General features: G+C 35.2%; 1 protein-coding gene across 1 annotated transcript; it reads right to left on the reverse strand.

Moving 5' to 3' along the window:
- Positions 1–3,620: 3,620 nt before the first annotated feature.
- LOC106088213 (uncharacterized) lies at positions 3,621–4,803 on the reverse strand. Its single transcript, XM_013253623.2, has 4 exons — positions 4,418–4,803; positions 4,209–4,351; positions 3,923–4,141; positions 3,621–3,785 (listed from the first exon to the last, which is right to left on the reverse strand). The coding sequence occupies exons 1-4, from the start codon at positions 4,450–4,452 to the stop codon at positions 3,652–3,654; spliced, it is 531 nt and encodes a 176-aa protein (XP_013109077.2). The 5' UTR covers positions 4,453–4,803; the 3' UTR covers positions 3,621–3,651.
- Between the last annotated feature and the right edge of the window lie 17,173 nt (positions 4,804–21,976).

The following is a 21,976-nucleotide window of genomic DNA, read 5'->3' on the forward strand; positions in this document are numbered from 1 at the left end:
TTTTCAGGAAAGGGTTGTTTTAGTACCCCTCTCGCTGGTATGGATAGTTAAAGAACACTTTTCTTAAGAACACTTTCCTTTTTATTAGGAAAGTTAACCTTTAATTCCCTTTTCCTTGGAACACTTTTCTTTGGGAAAGGGTAGTTTTGGTACACTTTTCCCTGGGAAAGGGTAGTCTTAGTACACTTTTTCTCGGCAAAGGATTGTTTTAGTACACCTTTCTTTGTGAGAGGGCAGTTTTAGCGCAATTTTCCTTGGCAAAGGGTAGATTAAGTACACTTTTTCTTGTGAAACGGTATTTTTAGTAATTTTTTGCTTTGAAATGGTTGTTTTAGTACACTTTTCGTTGGGAAACGGTACTTTTAGTACACTTTTCATTGCGAAACGGTAGTTTTAGTACTTTTTTCCTTTGAAAGGAAAGTTTTAGTTTTCTTTTCCTAGAAAAAGTAAAGTTTTAGTTTTCTTTTCCTCTTGAAAGGGTAGCTTTGTACGCTTTTCCGTGGGAAGGGGTAGCTTTAGTACACTTTTCCTTGGAAATGGGTAGACTTTTCCTTGGGAAAGGGTAGTTGAATACACTTTACTAGGGAAAAAGGTAGTTTAAGTACAATTATCCCTAGGAAAGGGTAGATTAAGCACACTTTTCCTTGGCAAAGGGTGGATTTATTACACTTTTCCTTGAGAAACGGTATTTTTAGTACGTTTTAGCTTTAGTACTTTTTCCTTTGAAAGGGAATGTTAAGTTTCCTTTTCCTCGGAAAAGTAAAGTTTTAGTTTTCTTTTCCTCTTGAAAGTTTAGCTGTAGTACCCTTTTTCTTGGAAAAATGTAGTTTTAAAACCATTTCCTGGGAAAAGGTAGATTTATTAAACTTTCGTTTAAGAAAGGATAGTTCTGGAACACTTTTCTTTAGGAATGGGTAGTTCTAGTACACTTTTCCTTAGGAATTGGTATTTTTACTACACTTTTTCTTGGGAATGGATAGTCTTAGTACACCTTTCCATTGGAAAGGATTGGTTTAGTACACTTTTCCATCGGATAGGATTGGTTTAGTACACTTTTCCTTGGAAAAGCGTAGTTTAAGTGCACTTTTTTGTGAAAGGGCTGTTTCAGTACACTTTTCCTTGGAAAAATTTACTTTTGGTGCATTTTTTTCGGAAAGTTTAGTTTTAGTACACCTTTCTTAGGAAATGACTGGTTTAAGTATACCTTTTCTTTGAAAAGGGTTGGTTTAGTACACTTTTCCTTGGAAAATGGTAGTTTTGGTGCCCTTTTTTTTGGGAAAGCTTAATTTTAGTACTCCTTTCCTGGGAAAATGCTAGTTTTAGCACACTTTTCCATGGAGAGGGGTAGTTTTAGTACACGTTTCCTTTGGAAATGGTAGTTTTAGTACATTTTTCCTTGGAAAGTGGTAGTTATTGTACTTTTTCGTTGGAAAAAGGTATTATGAGAGCTCTTTTCGTTGGGAAAGGATTGTTTTAGTACACTTTTCCATGGAAAAAGGTAGTTTTGGTGCATTTTTATTGGGAAAGGGTAGTTTTAGTACACTTTTCCTAGGGAAAGGCTAGTTTTGGTATACTTTTCCTTGGGAAAGAATAGTTTAAGGACACTTTTTCTTGCAAAAGGATAGTCTTTGCACGCTTATCCTTGGGAAAGGTTTGTTTTAGTACACTTTTCCTTGGAAAAGGGTAGTTTTGGTGCATTTTTATTGGGAAAGGGTAGTTTTAGTACACTTTTCCTTGGGAAAGAGTATTTTTAGTACAATTTTCTTAGGAAAGGGTAGTTTTGGTAAACTTTTCCTTGGAAAGGGTTAGTTATAGTACTTTTTCATTGAGTATAATCAGTGCCCTTTCCTTGGAAAGGGTAGTTTTAGTATACTTTCCTTGAAAAAGAGTATTTTTAGTTCACTTTCCCTTAGGAGGTGTAGCTTTGATACAATTTTCCTCTATAAAATGGTAATTTATATCATTTTCCTTGGGAATAGGGAGTTACGTACATTTTTTCTTTGAAAATATAGTTTTAGTTTATTTTCTTCTGGAAAGTACAATTATAGTACACTTTTCCTCGGAAAAGGGTAGTTTTCGTATCATTTTTCTTGTTAAATTCAAGTTTAAGTATCATTTTCGCACTAAAAGCCTTCTTTTAGAACACATTTTTTTTTGAAAGGGTAGTTTTAGTTCACTTTTTCTGGGGAAATTTTTGTTTTCGTTCACTTTTTCTTCGGAAAAATGTAGTTAAGTTAAATTTTCTTTCGGAAAGGGTAGTTTAGTTCAATTTTCCTTCGGAAAGTGTAAGTTAATGCCCTTTTTCTTGGGAATGGGTAGTTTTCCTACGCTTTTAATGGAAGGGGTAGTTTTATTACCCTTTTAATGGAAAGGGTAATTTTAGTACCCGTTTAATGGAAAGGGTAGTTTTCCTACCCTTGTAATGGAAAGGACAGTTTTAATGCACTGAGTACTTTTAGTAACCTTTTCCTGGAAATAGGGTTGTTTTAGTACCCATTTACTTGGTATAAGGTATTTTAAGTACCCTTTCCCTTGGAATTTTAACAGCCTTTGCCTTGGGAAAGAGTAATTTTAGTACTCTTTTCTTATGGCAAAAGGTGTTAATACCGCTTTCTTTGGGAAAAGGTAGTTTCAGTGCCCCTTTTCCTTGGGAAAGATAGTTTAAGTACTCTGGGTACAGGTTCACCTTAAAACTTCCCTTTTCCAGGGAAAGGGGTACTAAAACCATCTTTTTCCAACGAAAAGGAAACTAAAATTACTCTTTCTCAAGGAAATGGTAGCCCTGGGAATGGGATAGTTTAAGTACACTTTTCCTGGTGAGAGGGTGATTGTAGTATCCCTATTCCCGGAAAGGACAAGTTTACAAAACAAATTTGGTCCATGAACATTCCACTAAGGAACAGGGGCAAACTTCTCACATATCAATGAGTGCAGTCCGATTCAATTTTAGACTCAATGATAAGGGGCCTCCGTTTTTATAGCCGAGTCCGAACGGCGTGCCGCAGTGCGACACCTCTTCGGAGAGAAGTTTTACATGGCATAGTACCTCACAAATGTTGCCAGCATTAGGAGGGGGAAAACCACCGCAGGCGTTCAGCGTCATAGGTGGACATGCTAACCTCTGCGCTAGGGTGACCTCCCCTTACCCTTTTCCTTGGAAAAACCAGTTTGAGTACTATTTTCCTAGGAAAACGGTAGTTTTAATCATTTTTTCCTCCTTCTTGGGTAAATATTTTTATTTTATTTGATAGGCGAATATATGTCGGGTGTCATCTTCCTGGTTCATGGGTTACTAATCCCTGATAAAGTGTCGAAAATTTTGGTGCAAGTTCCAACAAGAGTAAAGGTTTTGGCACTAATTCTAGCGACATACTTAGGCAAGGTATTCATCGAAATCCCCATTTGCCCTTAATGTGAAGTTCGGGAGCAATATTGCGAAAAGTTCAGGGGCAATACTCATACTTACAAAGCCAGCATTAACATTTAACTAAATAAAATTACAATTTTTATTGAATTTTAAATTATTGTTTATTTATTAAAGAAAAAAATGTTGCCACAATTTGAATTTAAAATAATTACATCTTATACAGAGTGTTCTAAACCTTTTTCTGATATCGAACTTTTGGAGCGTATCCAGGACGCATTACCAATTTAACCTATAATTATGGCATTGTAAGGTGAAGTTGTTATTCTCTCTCCGGGCATATCGTAAACTGGTGATTTATATCGGATCGACTCCTCCCATTGTTTGTACGTGGGTGTTTTATCATGCCATCCTACAAAGGCTGAAGGAGTTGAAGACATTAATTAATAAATGCGACATTATATTGGGGCGGAACAAACTTTTGTAGGTCCACCCTAAACTCCTTCAAAGGTGAAGTGTGTAGAAACAGATAAAGCATCTTTGCTTCACAACACTTACCACTAGATGTCTTTGGCAATTGAAGCCTATCTTTTGCAATTCCTTTGGCTATTTCCTCTTCAGTAGGAACAAATTTCGCTTTCTCTTTTTGGACACACCTTAGAAGATGAAAATCAGAACGAGGACGCCCACATCGACAGTAGCTGATTAAGGATTTATACATGTCGGGGGAAACAAAGTGACCATCGCCTTCATTCACGTGCTGGTAAGGACAAAGCTCTACAATACAACGGACGTTTTTTTAGTTGTGAATGAAAAATACCAAAATTAAAGGCCTTAAATCAACCTTCCTCCTGGGCTAACTCCTTTATCTTTTGACTAAGCTTATTTGGATTGTACATATCATCCCAGGGTGTTTCATTATAATACCTTGACCATCTTCTGGGGTAGTTTCTTCGCGCATTAAATTCCATATCAATTTGTTCCGTGCTATGAATAGAGAGCCGTAGATAATACAAATTATTAACAGGCTTGCTTCAAGCAACATTTACTTACACTTTGCCCGCCTCCTTCACATTGTTGTTACGCATTTTTTGAGTGTAATACCAGTACTGCTTAAGCTTCGGAGACTTGTTTTATTTGTATTTTAGAGAACTGTGTGTTTTCCACCGCAGCTTTGAATGTAGACTGTCTTAAAATTTGTTTATTATTAACATTTTCTTGTGTCCAAGCAACAAAAATTGTTTCTTGTTAAGTTTTTCATATTCCAACCAAGGCAATCAAGGTTAGTCCTGTAAATGTATCAAGGATACCATTGCTAAGCACTGGAAACTACGCAACCTAACATTAATACAAACGATTTTTACGCGAGTCAGCATCAATCTGGAAAGAGTTTTACTTTTCGAATCCAATAGTGTTCTGTGATTTCTGAAGTTCGAAAATCTAAGTAAGTTACTGGCATTTCGATTTCACGTCGATTTTTTTCGTTTTTTGGACATCAATTATGCGATTATGGACTTGTTTTTTTAAGAAAAATTTCGGGAATTGCTTTAAATCGCACTTTTAGACAACAAACTTCACTACTGTGTACTTATCTCAAAAAAATTTTTCCCATCAAAAATCGAAAATTTTGGCAAGGGGTTAGCCTTCCCAAAAAAAAATGCAAAAAAATAAAAAGTGAAAATTTAATAATTTCTCTTTATTTTGCGAATCCGCTTCGAATTTGGAAACGCGGAATGCTTTTCAATTGAAGAAATTCGAAAAATTGAAGGAGTTACAGCGTTTTCGACCTTGAAAATGGCCTATGAGTGTTTACGCCAAAAACAAACTAATTTTTACGATTTCTTTAATTAATACATACGATTTTTACACAAGTCAGCATCAATTTGGAAAGAGTTTTACTTTTCGAATCCAATGGTGTTCTGTGATTTCTGAAGTTCGAAAATCTAAGTAAGTTACTGGCATTTCGAACTCACGTCGATTTTTTTTCGTTTTTTGCACATCAATTATGCGATTTTGGGCTTGTTTTTTTTTAAGAAAAATCTCAGGAATTGCTTTAAATCGCACTTTTAGACAACAAACTTCACTACTGTGTACTTAAGTCAAAAAATTTTTCCCATCAAAAATCGAAAATTTTGGCAAGGGGTTAACTAGATCTGGTACGGCACTTCGTCCTCCGGCGTGAAGTATCTTCCACGACGTTTTTCAAGAAGGTAATCTCTGACATAGGTGACCTGGTGCGACACTTCGTCTGGTCGGGCGGAGTTGAAAGCTTTTGGCTCGGTGGTTCCTTAAAGAACAGATAGCAGGCAGACTGGGCCTGGTACAACACTTCGTATGGTTGGGGGAGGCTGGCGGCTACGTTGGCGAGGCGGCGGGCGAAGGCGTGTCCTAGGAGACGTACGAGTCAAGGGTCGGTGCGTTCAGGAACGGGAAATTGGTCGCGTCTATGTTCAGGCTAAATCTGGGGATCTCGTCTAGTGTCCCACATGTGATAGGTTCATTGCTTATGGGCAAGTCGCCTCTCAAGATTGCATGATCAGTCTTGGCACTATGTAAGCGGGCTCACCAGGCACTGAAAGAATCATGTTTTTGGCGGTACGGTGCCAGAAGAATCGAATTAACGCTCGTAAGGTACCGGTAGAATCGAGTTTGGGGTCGAACGTCGGTGAAATGCCCGGACTACGTTGCTCACTGGTACGCCACCACGTAGGAAGACTCGAAGACTTGAGAAGAATCAAGAAATATCACGCAAGAAGGCTTGGAAGCACGAGAATAAGTGATGAAGAATCGGTTTTAGAGTGCTTACGGGTACGTCACCACGTAAGAAGACTCAAAACACGGAGATAATTAATGATATGTTGCTCACGGGTGCGTCTTCACGTAAGAAGACACTAGAAGACTCGACGTAGGGTGCTTACGGGTATGTCACCACTCAAGAAATTCGGAACACGGAGAAAATAAATGGTATGTTACTCACGGGTGCGTCACCACGTAAGAGGATACGAGAAAAATTAGTGTTAGAATGCTTATGGATACGTCACCACGCACAAAGACTCGAAACAAGGAGCTAATAAATGGAATGTTGCTCAAGGGCGCGTCACCATGCAAGAAGACGCGAAAAGAATCGATGTTAGCGTGCTAACGGGTACGTCACTACTAAGGAAGACTCGGAACACGGAGAAAATCAGTAATATGTTATTCACGGTTGAGTCACCAAGCAAGAAGACACGAGAAGAATCAATGTAAGGGAGCTTAGGGGTACGTTATTATGAAAACAAAGACTCGCACGGCCTGAAAAGAATCGAATTTACGTCGCCTACGCGTACGCATCTACGTAAGAAGACTCCAAAACACGGGAAATATTGAGTTTACGTTGCTTACGAGTACGTCACCACGTAAGAAGACTCCGAGACACGGGAAATATTGAGTTTACGTTGCTTACGAGTACGTCACCACGTAAGAAGACTCGGAGACACGATAAAATCGATGATATGTTGCTCACGGGTAAAGGCAAAAGAAGAATCACGTGAATGGTGCTTACGGGTATGTCACTACGTAAGAAGACTCGCACGGCATGAGACGAATAGAGTTTACGTGCTTATGGGTACGTCACCACGTAAAAAGACTCGCATAGCACTGGAAGGAAGAAAATACTTTGTCTATGGGTACTTCACTACGTAAAAGATGCGCACGCCGAGAAAAGATTTCGAGTTTACGGTGCTTAAGGGTACGTCACCACGTAAGATAATTAACACGGCATTGAAACAATAAACACGGCTTCAAAAGGGCACTGTTGCTAAAGCTAACACTCACGGTTGTCTGTCTTTGTTCACTAGATACACTTGTTGTTAATACTCACTTGCTTTCTGTGGGCTTGATGTTGCTCGAACGACTCACTTGCTGGATTATGTCTGTTTCTTCAACGGCTGACCCCGTTTCGTCACACTCAAAACTTTTTATAGCCAACAAATTCACCACGACAGCATCTCAAACTCGTTCTATCGGCTATGCCGTATGTGCTGCTGTTAATCACCACTCGCATTCAACTTTGATGATTGTTGCTGTCACCCAACGGTATGTTGTTTACGAACTATTTTCCTTAAAGTTGTAACCAACTTCGCGGCACTCAATATGTTTTCATTTGCCATGATGATCACAGCCGTTGCTATGATGTTTGTTGCTACGGGATCGTACGGGATCTTGTTTTCGAACTATTTTGCACAAATGTTGTAAACAAGTATGAGGAATGGAGTTGAAATAAGGGTATGACGAGGGTCGATTACTAAGGTAGGCAAATGGACAGAACATTTCATTTTAATTTCAATTAAGTGGGCTTTAATTCGAACAAACTAAACAATATAATAAACTTAAAAGTACGATAAACGAATGTAATAATTAAAATTTCGATTTTTTTCTAGTTAGCACCAACCTGGAAAGTGGATAAGTTCTCGAATCCAATACTGTTATTTGATTCCTGAAGTTCGAAAAACTTAGTAAGTTACAGTAATTTCGAACTCACGACGAATTTTCTCGTTTTTTGGGATATCAATTGTGCGACTTTGAGCTTGTTTTTTAAGGAAAAATCTCAGGCATTGCGCTAAATCGCATTCTTTTGCAACAAACTACACTACTGTATACCCAACTCAAAAAAATTTTTTCCCATTAAAAATCGAAAATTTTGTCAAAAATTTTTGAAATTTTCATAATTGTTGTTTAATTTACGAATCCTCTTCAAATTTGGAAATGCGGAATGCTTTTTAATTGAAGAAATTCGAAAAATTGAAGGAGTTACAGCGTTTTCGACCTTGAAAATGGCCTTTGAACGTTTATGCCCAAAACAAACAGATTTTTACGACTTGTTCAAAAAATATAAACGATTTTTTCGCTAGCTAGCACCAAACTGAAAAGAGCATTACTGCTCAACTCCAATGGCATTCTTTGATATATAAAGTTGGAAAAACCATGAAAGTTACAGGAATTTCGAACTCATATCGATTTTTGTTTTTTTTTTTTTTTTTTTTGATATATTATGGATTGGATATCAATTATGCCACTTTGAACTTGTTTTGAGGGAAATAGAAAATGGAAATAGTACAAACTCTAAGGTCGCTAGCTATATCCAAAACATGATACAGTCTCTTGTATGGTAAATGATGCTTTGTTGGTGTGTTCATATGAAAACAACTTCTGGCAATCAATGGAAATGAAGTCAATAGCTGAATACAAGAATCGAGGTTGGTCACGATGTACCATTACATTTTGTAATTATTCAATTGTAATTATTGACATAAATAATCGAAATAAAATAAGATTAAAATTATTTTCAATGGTTTTTTATTTTGGTTGGATGATGGAAGGGGTTTGGGAAATGCAATGTTTATTTGGTATTAAATCCGAAAACGGGTTGATGCTAAAACCGGTAACAGATTGGTATTAAAACCAACATCAGTTCGGTAATAAGGCTAACACCAAACAGTATTATTCGTTTTATATGCCATTTTATCATACGGCATTGCTTTGTTATCATACGGTGTTGCTTTACTATCAATACCGTGTCGTACTGAGATAAGCACGTTTGGTACCAATTTATCTCTGGGTGTACAGAATTTTGTGCTTTTTTTTTTTGAATATCAATTATGCGTTTTTAACTTGTTTTTCTGGGAAAAAAAAAGTCAGCAATTGCACTAAATCGCACTTTTAGACAACAAACTTCAATACTGTGTACTTAACTCAAAAAATTTTTTGGCATCAAAAATCGAAAATTTTGGCAAGGGGTAAGCCTTCCCAAAAAAAATGCAAAAAAATAAAAAGTGAAAATTTAATAATTTCTCTTTATTTTGCGAATCCTCTTCGAATTTGGAAACGCGGAATGCCTTTTAATTGAAAAAATTCGAAAAATTTAAGGAGTTACAGCGTTTTCGACCTTGAAAATGGCCTATGAGTTTTTACGCCAAAAACAAACTAATTTTTACGATTTGTTTGATTAATACATACGATTTTTACACAAGTCAGCATCAATCTCGAAAGAGTTTTACTTTTCGAATCCAATGGTGTTCTGTGATTTCTGAAGTTCGAAAATCTAAGTAAGTTACTGGGATTTCGAACTCACGTCGATTTTTTCGTTTTTTGGACATCAATTATGCGTTTTTGGGCTTGTTTTTTTAGGAAAAATCTCGGGAATTGCTTTAAATCGCACTTTTAGACAACAAACTTCACTACTGTGTACTTATTTAAAAAAAATGTTTCCCATCAAAAATCGAAAATTTTGGCAAGGGGTTAGCCTTCCCAAAAAAAATGCAAAAAAATAAAAAGTGAAAATTTAATAATTTCTCTTTATTTTGCGAATCCTCTTCGAATTTGGAAACGCGGAATGCCATTTAATTGAAAAAATTCGAAAAATTGAAGGAGTTACAGCGTTTTCGACCTTGAAAATGGCCTATGAGTGTTTACGCCAAAAACAAACTTATTTTAACGATTTGTTTGATTATTACATACGATTTTTACGCAAGTCAGCATCAATCTGGAAAGAGTTTTACTTTTCGAATCCAATGGTGTTCTGTGATTTCTGGAGTTCGAAAATCTAAGTAAGTTACTGGCATTTCGAACTCACGTCGATTTTTTTTTCGTTTTTTGGACATCAATTATGCGTTTTTGGGCTTGTTTTTTTTAAGAAAAATCTCGGGAATTGCTTTAAATCGCACTTTTAGACAACAAATTTCAATACAATATTTTTTCCCATCAAAAATCGAAAATTTTGGCAAGGGGTTAGCCTTCCCAAAAAAAAGCAAAAAAATAAAAAGTGAAAATTTAATAATTTCTCTTTATTTTGCGAATCCTCTTCGAATTTGGAAACGCGGAATGCCTTTTAATTGAAAAAATTCGAAAAATTGAAGGAGTTACAGCGTTTTCGACCTTGAAAATGGCCTATGAGTGTTTACGCCAAAAACAAACTAATTTTAACGATTTGTTTGATTAATACATGCGATTTTTACGCAAGTCAGCATCAATTTGGAAAGAGTTTTACTTTTCGAATCCAATGGTGTTCTGTGATTTCTGAAGTTCGAAAATCTAAGTAAGTTACTGGCATTTCGAACTCACGTCGATTTTTTTTCGTTTTTTTGGACATCAATTATGCGTTTTTGGGCTTGTTTTTTTAGGAAAAATCTCGGGAATTGCTTTAAATCGCACTTTTAGACAACAAACTTCACTACTGTGTACTTAACGCAAAAAATTTTTTCCCATCAAAAATCGAAAATTTTGGCAAGGGGTTAGCCTTCCCAAAAAAAATGCAAAAAAATAAAAAGTGAAAATTTAATAATTTCTCTTTATTTTGCGAATCCTCTTCGAATTTGGAAACGCGGAATGCCTTTTAATTGAAAAAATTCGAAAAATTGAAGGAGTTACAGCGTTTTTGACCTTGAAAATGGCCTATGAGTGTTTACGCCACAACCAAACGTATTTTAACGATTTGTTTGATTAATACATGCAATTTTTACGCAAGTCAGCATCAATCTGGAAAGAGTTTTACTTTTCGAATCCAATGGTGTTCTGTGATTTCTGAAGTTCGAAAATCTAAGTAAGTTACTGGCATTTCGAACTCACGTCGATTTTTTTTCGTTTTTTTGGACATCAAATATGCGTTTTTGGGCTTGTTTTTTTAAGAAAAATCTCGGGAATTGCTTTAAATCGCACTTTTAGACAACAAACTTCACTACTCTTTACTTATTTCAAAAAAAAATTTTCCATCAAAAATCGAAAATTTTGGCAAAAAAAATGCAAAAAAATAAAAAGTGAAAATTTAATAATTTCTCTTTATTTTGCGAATCCTCTTCGAATTTGGAAACGCGGAATGCCTTTTAATTGAAAAAATTCGAAAAATTGAAGGAGTTACAGCGTTTTCGACCTTGAAAATGGCCTATGAGTGTTTACGCCAAAAACAAACTAATTTTAACGATTTGTTTGATATTTTCATGCGATTTTTACGCAAGTCAGCATCAATCTGGAAAGAGTTTTACTTTTCGAATCCAATGGTGTTCTGTGATTTCTGAAGTTCGAAAATCTATGTAAGTTACTGGCATTTCGAACTCACGTCGATTTTTTTTCGTTTTTTGGACATCAATTATGCGTTTTTGGGCTTGTTTTTTTTAGGAAAAATCTCGGGAATTGTTTTAAATCGCACTTTTAGACAACAAACTTCACTAATGTGTACTTATCTCAAAAAAATTTTTCCCATCAAAAATCGAAAATTTTGGCAAGGGGTTAGCCTTCCCAAAAAAAAATGCAAAAAAATAAAAAGTGAAAATTTAATAATTTCTCTTTATTTTGCGAATCCTCTTCGAATTTGGAAACGCGGAATGCCTTTTAATTGAAAAAATTCGAAAAATTTAAGGAGTTACAGCGTTTTCGACCTTGAAAATGGCCTATGAGTGTTTACGCCAAAAACAAACTAATTTTAACGATTTGTTTGATATTTTCATGCGATTTTTACGCAAGTCAGCATCAATCTGGAAAGAGTTTTACTTTTCGAATCCAATGGTGTTCTGTGATTTCTGAAGTTCGAAAATCTAAGTAAGTTACTGGCATTTCGAACTCACGTCGATTTTTTTTCGTTTTTTTGACATCAATTATGCGTTTTTGGGCTGGTTTTTTTTAGGAAAAATCTCGGGAATTGCTTTAAATCGCACTTTTAGACAACAAACTTCACTACTGTGTACTTATCTCAAAAAAATTTTTCCCATCAAAAATCGAAAATTTTGGCAAGGGGTTAGCCTTCCCAAAAAAAATGCAAAAAAATAAAAAGTGAAAATTTAATAATTTCTCTTTATTTTGCGAATCCTCTTCGAATTTGGAAACGCGGAATGCCTTTTAATTGAAAAAATTCGAAAAATTGAAGGAGTTACAGCGTTTTCGACCTTGAAAATGGCCTATGAGTGTTTACGCCACAACCAAACGTATTTTAACGATTTGTTTGATTAATACATGCGATTTTTACGCAAGTCAGCATCAATTTGGAAAGAGTTTTACTTTTCGAATCCAATGGTGTTCTGTGATTTCTGAAGTTCGAAAATCTAAGTAAGTTACTGGGATTTCGAACTCACGTCGATTTTTTTTCGTTTTTTTGGACATCAATTATGCGTTTTTGGGCTTGTTTTTTTAAGAAAAATCTCGGGTATTCCTTTAAATCGCACTTTTAGACAACAAAATTCACTACTCTGTACTTATCTCAAAAAAATTTTTCCCATCAAAAATCGAAAATTTTGGCAAGGGGTTAGCCTTCCCAAAAAAAATGCAAAAAAATAAAAAGTGAAAATTTAATAATTTCTCTTTATTTTGCGAATCCTCTTCGAATTTGGAAACGCGGAATGCCTTTTAATTGAAAAAATTCGAAAAATTGAAGGAGTTACAGCGTTTTCGACCTTGAAAATGGCCTATGAGTGTTTACGCCAAAAACAAACTTATTTTAACGATTTGTTTGATTAATACATGCGATTTTTACCCAAGTCAGCATCAATTTGGAAAGAGTTTTACTTTTCGAATCCAATGGTGTTCTGTGATTTCTGAAGTTCGAAAATCTAAGTAAGTTACTGGCATTTCGAACTCACGTCGATTTTTTTTCGTTTTTTTGGACATCAATTATGCGTTTTTGGGCTTGTTTTTTTAAGAAAAATCTCGGGTATTCCTTTAAATCGCACTTTTAGACAACAAACTTTACTACTGTGTACTTATCTCAAAAAAATTTTTCCCATCGTTAGCCTTCCCAAAAAAAATGCAAAAAAATAAAAAGTGAAAATTTAATAAATTCTCTTTATTTTGCGAATCCTCTTCGAATTTGGAAACGCGGAATGCCTTTTAATTGAAAAAATTCGAAAAATTGAAGGAGTTACAGCGTTTTCGACCTTGAAAATGGCCTATGAGTGTTTACGCCAAAAACAAACTTATTTTAACGATTTGTTTGATTAATACATGCGATTTTTACCCAAGTCAGCATCAATTTGGAAAGAGTTTTACTTTTCGAATCCAATGGTGTTCTGTGATTTCTGAAGTTCGAAAATCTAAGTAAGTTACTGGCATTTCGAACTCACGTCGATTTTTTGGACATCAATTATGCGTTTTTGGGCTTGTTTTTTTAAGAAAAATCTCGGGAATTGCTTTAAATCGCACTTTTAGACAACAAACTTCACTACTCTTTACTTATTTCAAAAAAAAATTTTCCCATCAAAAATCGAAATTTTTGGCAAGGGGTTAGCCTTCCCAAAAAAAATGCAAAAAAATAAAAAGTGAAAATTTAATAATTTCTCTTTATTTTGCGAATCCTCTTCGAATTTGGAAACGCGGAATGCCTTTTAATTGAAAAAATTCGAAAAATTGAAGGAGTTACAGCGTTTTCGACCTTGAAAATGGCCTATGAGTGTTTACGCCAAAAACAAACTTATTTTAACGATTTGTTTGATATTTTCATGCGATTTTTACGCAAGTCAGCATCAATCTGGAAAGAGTTTTACTTTTCGAATCCAATGGTGTTCTGTGATTTCTGAAGTTCGAAAATCTAAGTAAGTTACTGGGATTTCGAACTCACGTCGATTTTTTTTCGTTTTTTTGGACATCAATTATGCGTTTTTGGGCTTGTTTTTTTAGGAAAAATCTCGGGAATTGCTTTAAATCGCACTTTTAGACAACAAACTTCACTACTGTGTACTTATCTCAAAAAAATTTTCCCATCAAAAATCGAAAATTTTGGCAAGGGGTTAGCCTTCCCAAAAAAAATGCAAAAAAATAAAAAGTGAAAATTTAATAATTTCTCTTTATTTTGCGAATCCTCTTCGAATTTGGAAACGCGGAATGCCATTTAATTGAAAAAATTCGAAAAATTGAAGGAGTTACAGCGTTTTCGACCTTGAAAATGGCCTATGAGTGTTTACGCCAAAAACAAACTTATTTTAACGATTTGTTTGATTATTACATACGATTTTTACGCAAGTCAGCATCAATCTGGAAAGAGTTTTACTTTTCGAATCCAATGGTGTTCTGTGATTTCTGAAGTTCGAAAATCTAAGTAAGTTACTGGCATTTCGAACTCACGTCGATTTTTTTTCGTTTTTTTGGACATCAAATATGCGTTTTTGGGCTTGTTTTTTTAAGAAAAATCTCGGGAATTGCTTTAAATCGCACTTTTAGACAACAAACTTCACTACTCTTTACTTATTTCAAAAAAAAATTTTCCATCAAAAATCGAAAATTTTGGCAAAAAAAATAAAAAGTGAAAATTTAATAATTTCTCTTTATTTTGCGAATCCTCTTCGAATTTGGAAACGCGGAATGCCTTTTAATTGAAAAAATTCGAAAAATTGAAGGAGTTACAGCGTTTTCGACCTTGAAAATGGCCTATGAGTGTTTACGCCAAAAACAAACTAGTTTTTACGATTTGTTTGATTATTACATACGATTTTTACACAAGTCAGCATCAATCTCGAAAGAGTTTTACTTTTCGAATCCAATGGTGTTCTGTGATTTTTGAAGTTCGAAAATCTAAGTAAGTTACTGGCTTTTCGAACTCACGTCGATTTTTTTTCGTGTTTTGGACATCAATTATGCGATTTTGGGCTTGTTTTTTTTAAGAAAAATCTCGGGAATTGCTTTAAATCGCACTTTTAGACAACAAACTTCACTACTGTGTACTTATCTCAAAAAAATTTTTCCCATCAAAAATCGAAAATTTTGGCAAGGGGTTAGCCTTCCCAAAAAAAAATGCAAAAAAATAAAAAGTGAAAATTTAATAATTTCTCTTTATTTTGCGAATCCTCTTCGAATTTGGAAACGCGGAATGCCTTTTAATTGAAAAAATTCGAAAAATTGAAGGAGTTACAGCGTTTTCGACCTTGAAAATGGCCTATGAGTGTTTACGCCAAAAACAAACTTATTTTAACGATTTGTTTGATTAATACATGCGATTTTTACCCAAGTCAGCATCAATTTGGAAAGAGTTTTACTTTTCGAATCCAATGGTGTTCTGTGATTTCTGAAGTTCGAAAATCTAAGTAAGTTACTGGCATTTCGAACTCACGTCGATTTTTTTTTGGTTTTTTGGACATCAATTATGCGTTTTTGGGCTTGTTTTTTTTAGGAAAAATCTCGGGAATTGCTTTAAATCGCACTTTTAGACAACAAACTTCACTACTGTGTACTTAACTCAAAAAATTTTTTACCATCAAAAATCGAAAATTTTGGCAAGGGGTTAGCCTTCCCAAAAAAAATGCAAAAAAATAAAAAGTGAAAATTTAATAATTTCTCTTTATTTTGCGAATCCTCTTCGAATTTGGAAACGCGGGATGCTTTTCAATTGAAGAAATTCGAAAAATTGAAGGAGTTACAGCGTTTTCGACCTTGAAGGTGGCATAATTTTTCTAAATTTTAAATTTCTTTAAAATGTTTTTTAGTTTATTATGCCTTTTCGAATTGGAATTCCTTAAGGACCTTTAATAGCTTACTTGTCTTATAAGCCTTATATAAAAAAACAAATTCCTTTATGTTCTTTTTGTTTAATAATTGATTGGTTTTTCTGTTTATTAAATAAAATAAATTTTCTTGTAAATAAGATAAATATTTTAAATATACGAATCATAATGGGTTTGCTTGGTTTTTTTGTTGTGTTTGTTTCTTGAATTATCTAAAAATTAATAACTAAATTTAAATTAAATCTATATTTCTATAGAAAAGGGTATGTGTATGTAGACAAATATATATACAAACTACAATTAAAAAAAATATTTCATTATATATATGTTGTGTGTATATAACAAATAATATTTGCAATTGTTGGTATATTTTTTGATTTTAACGATTTCAATGCTGCTTGATGTCTGGGACCGAAAAACAAGTGTAGTTTCCAAATTAATAGAAAAAAATTTGGCCTCTTAAAAATGATTTCCAACTGAAATTGATTCGTTTTTCTTTTTCTATGCAAGTGAGTGTAAATGGGTACGAGTGTTTAAAACATCTAGAAAATACTTGTTTTTCTCTCACTTTTATTGTGTTTACTTTTCTTCTTTTCATTGCTGAAGTCTTGGTATTGCCAGGATCCCCTGATATGGGTTGCGGAGTAACTTAAAGGCAAATTAAAAAAAAAAAAATAAAAGCAAATTTTGGACTAGTTCTCAATTATATTTAAAAATCTTAAAAAAATTGCCAACTAAATTCCCATAATTTATAAATACAAAAATCACATAAATTAAGCTAAAGGGGAATATTTTTAAATATTTTATTTTATGTGCCTTTTTTTTTGTATAAAAAATTGTATTTAAGCAAAATTTTAGACTATCAGGCAAAACAAAAAACCTAAATAGGGTGGGAAGGGGGGTTGTAAAATGGAAACCAATTTTTGCTAAATTCCGTGTTTGAAACACTCTGGCAATACAAAAAATTACTCCCAGGCACTAGAGTGCCTTAGAGCTTTCAGTTTTCTTGTTTGTTTTGTTTATAACAAATAAAGTTTTTGCTTACAAAACTTATTAACTAAGATATACAATAATAATAATAATAATAATGGTAATTACAATAATAATAGTAATTGTTTTTTATTTTTGTTGTTTTTTAAATCTTTTTTTGCTTATATTTGTATTTTTGTTTACTTATCCTTTTCCTTTTCAATTGCCATAATTATAATATTAATTATTAATTAAATAAAATATATTTTTTATATAGCGACATTAGTTACAAATGGAAATGATTATGTGTGTTTGTGTTGGTGTGTGTACAGACATACATATGTATGTATATAGTGGGTGTTGTTTTTTGTAGGGTGACAGAACTTGAAAACCAAAAAAAAAATAATTAACAACTTCTCTGAACAAGTATGTCTTTATGGTGAGCGCTATCGCTCACCAATCTCAGTGATGATACCGCTCACCATTCTCAGTCACTTTACGATTCGCATCATCTATGAAGAAGTACGGCCCAATGATGCCACCAGCCCATAAACCGCACCAAACTTTGACTTTTGCTGTATGCATTGGTAGCTCTTGCAATGCTTCTGGCTGATCATCACTCGAATTTCGACAATTCTTCATATTTACTTAGCCATTGAGCCAAAAATTACCTCTGACCATAAAACGGAAGAAGCGTGTGATGTACTTTCTTAACAGAGCACGCAAACTCAATAATTTGCAAGCATTGTTCTTTTGTAAGACGACTCAAGGTAAAATTATAGACCGAAGATGTTTGACATTGAAACAAAACACGAAATGTGCATGAGTTGTTGAAACCAGTGTTGCCAAAAAAAAAAGACGGCTAAAAAATCACCCTTTATTTTCAGAAGAGGCATAAGAATAATGCAGGAGCCGATTATATGCCCAGATGAGCTATTAATAAAAAACAGTTTCGTTGTATAGAATGCCTAACAGGGAGGGTTCCCGAAGATTGGAAACCCAACACACTGTGGTGTGATGCAGAAAATAGAAAGTCATAAACCTCATTGACAACTATGGTGAAATACGTGCTAGCATGTGATCTTAGATCTGATAAAAACACCATCAACAATTAAATAGGCGTTAAGTTCGGCCGGGCCAAACTTTGGATACCCACCACCTTGGGAGTATATGTAAATCACCTTTTGTCATAATCCGGTGGAAAAATATGAAATATGGTCCGATTTGGACCAAATTCGACACGGACCGCTGTTTAATTTTGAAGAAAAAAAAAATTTGGTCTTTTTCGTAGCCATATCCAAATATAGACCGTTCTGAACCATATACGACACGGATGTCGAAAAGTCTAACATAAGTCTTTTATGGGGCCAAGACTTGAAATCGAGAGATCTATCTATATGACAGCTATATCCAAAACTTGAGCGATCTGAGCCAAATTAAAGAAAAATGTTAAAGGGCCTATCACAACTCACTGTCCCAAATTTTGGCGGAATCAAACAATAAATGCTCCTTTTATAAGCCCAAAACCTTAAATCGAGAGACTGTTATATATAGCAGCTATATCCAAATCTCGATAGATCTGGGCCAAATTGCACAAAGTTGCCGAAGAGCCTAACGCAACTCACTGTCCCAGATTTCTGAAAATGCGGACAATAAATCTGCCTTTTATGGGCCCAAAACCTTAAATCGAGAGATCGGGCTATATTTCAGTTATATCCAAATCTGAACGGATCTGGCCCAATATGAGGAACGATATCGAAGGGCCTAGCTCAAATTGTGGCAAAATCGGACAATAAATGCGCCTTTTATGGGCCCAAAACCTTAAATCGAGAGATCGATATATATGGCAGCTATATGCAAATCTGGAGCGATCTGGGGCAAATTGCAGAAAGACATCGACTGGCCTAACACAACTCACTGTTCCAAATTTTGGAAAAAAAAGGGAAATAAATGCGCCTTTTGTGGGCCTTAAACCTTAAATCGAAAGATCGGTCCATATGGCAGCTATATTCAAATCTGAACTGATCTGGGCCAAATTGAAGAAAGATGACGACTGGACTAACACAACTCAATGTCCCAAAATTCGGCAAAATCGGACCGTAAATCTGCCTTTTATAAGCCCAAGACCTTAAATCAAGAGATTGGTCTATGTGGCTGCTATATCTAAGTCTGAACCGATCTGAGCCAAATTGAAGAAAGATATCGACTGGCCTAACACAACTCACTGTCCCAAATTTTGGTAAAATCGGAGAATAAATCTGCCTTTTCTGGGCCCAAAACCTTAAATCGAGAGATCGGTCTATATGGCAGCTATATCCTAATCAGGACCGATCTGGGTCAAATTGAAGAAGGATGTCGACTGGCCTAACACAACTCACTATCCCAAATTTCAGCAAAATTGGATAATAAATGTGGCTTTTATGGACCTAAGACTCTAAATCGGCGGATCGGTCTATATGGGGGCTATATTAAGATATAGCAAAGTTCCAGCTCAATATCTCTATTTTTACAGACTGTAGCATGATTTCAACAGACAGACGGACCGACAGACGGACATGACTAGATCGTCTTAGATTTTTACACTCATCAAGAATATATATACTTTATAGGGTCAGAAATAGTTATTTCGATGTGTTGCAAACGGAATGACAAAATGATTATACCCCCATCCTTCGGTGGTGGGTATAAAAATATGCCGGGAAGCCCACACCAAGAGCTACAACATATTTGATTTATTAAAAGCTCATTATATTGTTAGAAAGTCTCCAAAAACATTTGTTCTTTTAAAAGACAGTATTTCTTTGACGCTTGGGCGGTATGAAATAAGGTCCCAATGCAGTAATGCCCCAATCGGAAAATGAAATAGGACCCCAAGATTTTAAACTTGAAAAAAAAACAAACAACAATAAATGGGGCTTTATTTTCTTTGAGAAATTAGGGCTTAATTTTATATCAAATAAACCCCTAAACTTGGTAACGAAACAAAGCCCCAAACCTTACTCTTGGTATCTTATTGGCGGTATGAAATAAGGCCCCAATGCAATAAAGGCCCAAATGGAAAATGTAAAAAGGCCCAGAATGTTTATGCATGAAACAGAAACAACGATATTTGGAGCTTTTTTGCGTATTTATTTCATTTTCATATGAAATAAGACCTCAAAGTTGGCAATGAAACAAAGCCCAAAAACTAATTTTTGGGGCTTTATTTCCGTTAAAATAGAAAATCATAGGTACACAGTTGGAGATATTTCTAATTCTCAACCAATTTTGATGGACCTCGGTGGAAGTTTTTAGATGGATTATTATCCGCATCAAATCTCGAGCAAATATGTTCAAACTGTAATGAATGCGGCTGACAAATGAGAACATTATTGTAAATTACCCAAAATCTGACGAACACATATATATGGGAGCTATATCTAAATCTGAACCGATTTTGACCAAACTTCTTAGATATTGTGGTAGGCATCAAGAAAAGTGTTGTGCACAATTTTGGAAAGATTGCTCAATAAATGCGCTTGCCTGTGGCTGTAGAACCGAAAATCGGGCGATATACATACATGGCAGCTATATCTAAATCTGAACCGATTTTCACCGGTAATGGCGGGAGTCAAAAGAAAATACTTCCTACCAAATTTCAGCAGAATCGGCTAACAAATGACCATTTTATTACATTATTATTGAAAATCGGATCCAACCAATTTATCCAACTTCCATAGACTTCGTCGCTAGGCGGAAAAACATGCCCATACTAAATTTGAAGACGATCGGATGAAAATTGGGACCTGTAGATTGTACACAAATTAACATGGAGAGACGGACAGACAGACAGACAGACAGACGGTAAATCAAATTCACAAGTGATTCTGAGTCGATCGGTATACTTATCAATGGGTCTAGCACTCTTCCTTTTGGGCGTTACAAACAAATGCACTAAGTTATAATACCATGTACCACAGTAGTGGTGTAGGGTATACAAATATAACAGCAAGGTGTACTCTATTACATCATTAGAAGACTTGGCTCTTAGCTTGTTCAACGCAAAATGCATTTTTATAACCACCACCATAGGATGGGATTATACGTATCTAGTCATTCCGTTTGTAACACCTCGAAGTATTCGTCTAGGACCCCATAAAGTATGTATATATTCTTGATCGTCTCGAACTTCTGAGTCGATCTAGCCATGCGCGTCCGTCCGTCTGTCGAAATCACGATAGAGGTCGACACATTAAGCTAGCCCTTCGAAATTTTGCACAGATACTTTATATTAATGTAGATCATTGGGGATTGCAAATGGGCCATATCGGTTCAGATTTAGATATAGCTCCCATATAAACTGATCTCCTGATTTGACTTCTTGAGCTATTGGAACTTGCAATTTTTGTCCGATTTGTCTGAAATTGAGCACGTAGGGTTCTTGTATGACTTTCAACAACTGTGCCAAGTACAGTCCAAATCGGTCTATAACCTGATGTAGCTCCCATATAAACCGATCTCCCGATATGGCTTCTTGAGCCCTTACAGGCCGCAATTTTTGTCCGATTTGGCTGGAATTTTGCATGTGGTGTTCTGTTATGTCTTCCAACAACTGAGCCAAGTTCGGTCCAAATCGGTCTATAACCTGATATAGCTCCCATATAAACCGATCTCCTGATATGACTTCTTGAGCCCTTACAAACCGCAATTTTTATCCGATTTGTCTGAAATTGGGCACGTAGGGTTCTTGTATGACTTCCAACAACTGTGCCAAGTACGGTCCAAATCGGTCTATAACCTGATGTAGCTACCATATAAACCGATCTCCTGATATGACTTCTTGAGCCCTTAAAAGCCACAATTTTTGTTTGATTTGGGTGAAATTTTGCACGTAGTGTTTTTGTATGACTTTCAACAGCTGTTCCAAGTACGGTCCAAATCGGTCTATAACCTGATGTAGCTCCCATATAAACCGATCTCCTGATATGACTTCTTGAGCCCTTACAAGCCACAATTTTTGTCCCATTTGGCTGAAATTTTGCATGTAGCGCTGTGTTATGACTTCCAACAACTGTGCCAAGTACGGTCCAAATCGGTCTATAACCTGATGTAGCTCCCATATAAACCGATCTCCTGATATGACTTCTTGAGCCCTTACAAGCCACAATTTTTGTCCCATTTGGCTGAAATTTTGCACGTAGTGCTGTGTTAT

This window comes from Stomoxys calcitrans, chromosome 1 (genome assembly GCF_963082655.1).
Source record: "Stomoxys calcitrans chromosome 1, idStoCalc2.1, whole genome shotgun sequence".
Lineage (NCBI taxonomy): Eukaryota > Metazoa > Arthropoda > Insecta > Diptera > Muscidae > Stomoxys > Stomoxys calcitrans.

Excerpts from the sequence above, each read along its gene's own strand:
- LOC106088213 (XM_013253623.2), bottom strand. The coding sequence starts at position 4,452 with ATGCGTAACAACAATGTGAAGGAGGCGGGCAAAGT. Across the intron at positions 4,352-4,417 it reads GTGAAGGAGGCGGGCAAAGT|CACGGAACAAATTGATATGG; the intron begins GTAAGTAAATGT and ends CTCTATTCATAG. Across the intron at positions 4,142-4,208 it reads GGAGTTAGCCCAGGAGGAAG|AGCTTTGTCCTTACCAGCAC; the intron begins GTTGATTTAAGG and ends GTTGTATTGTAG.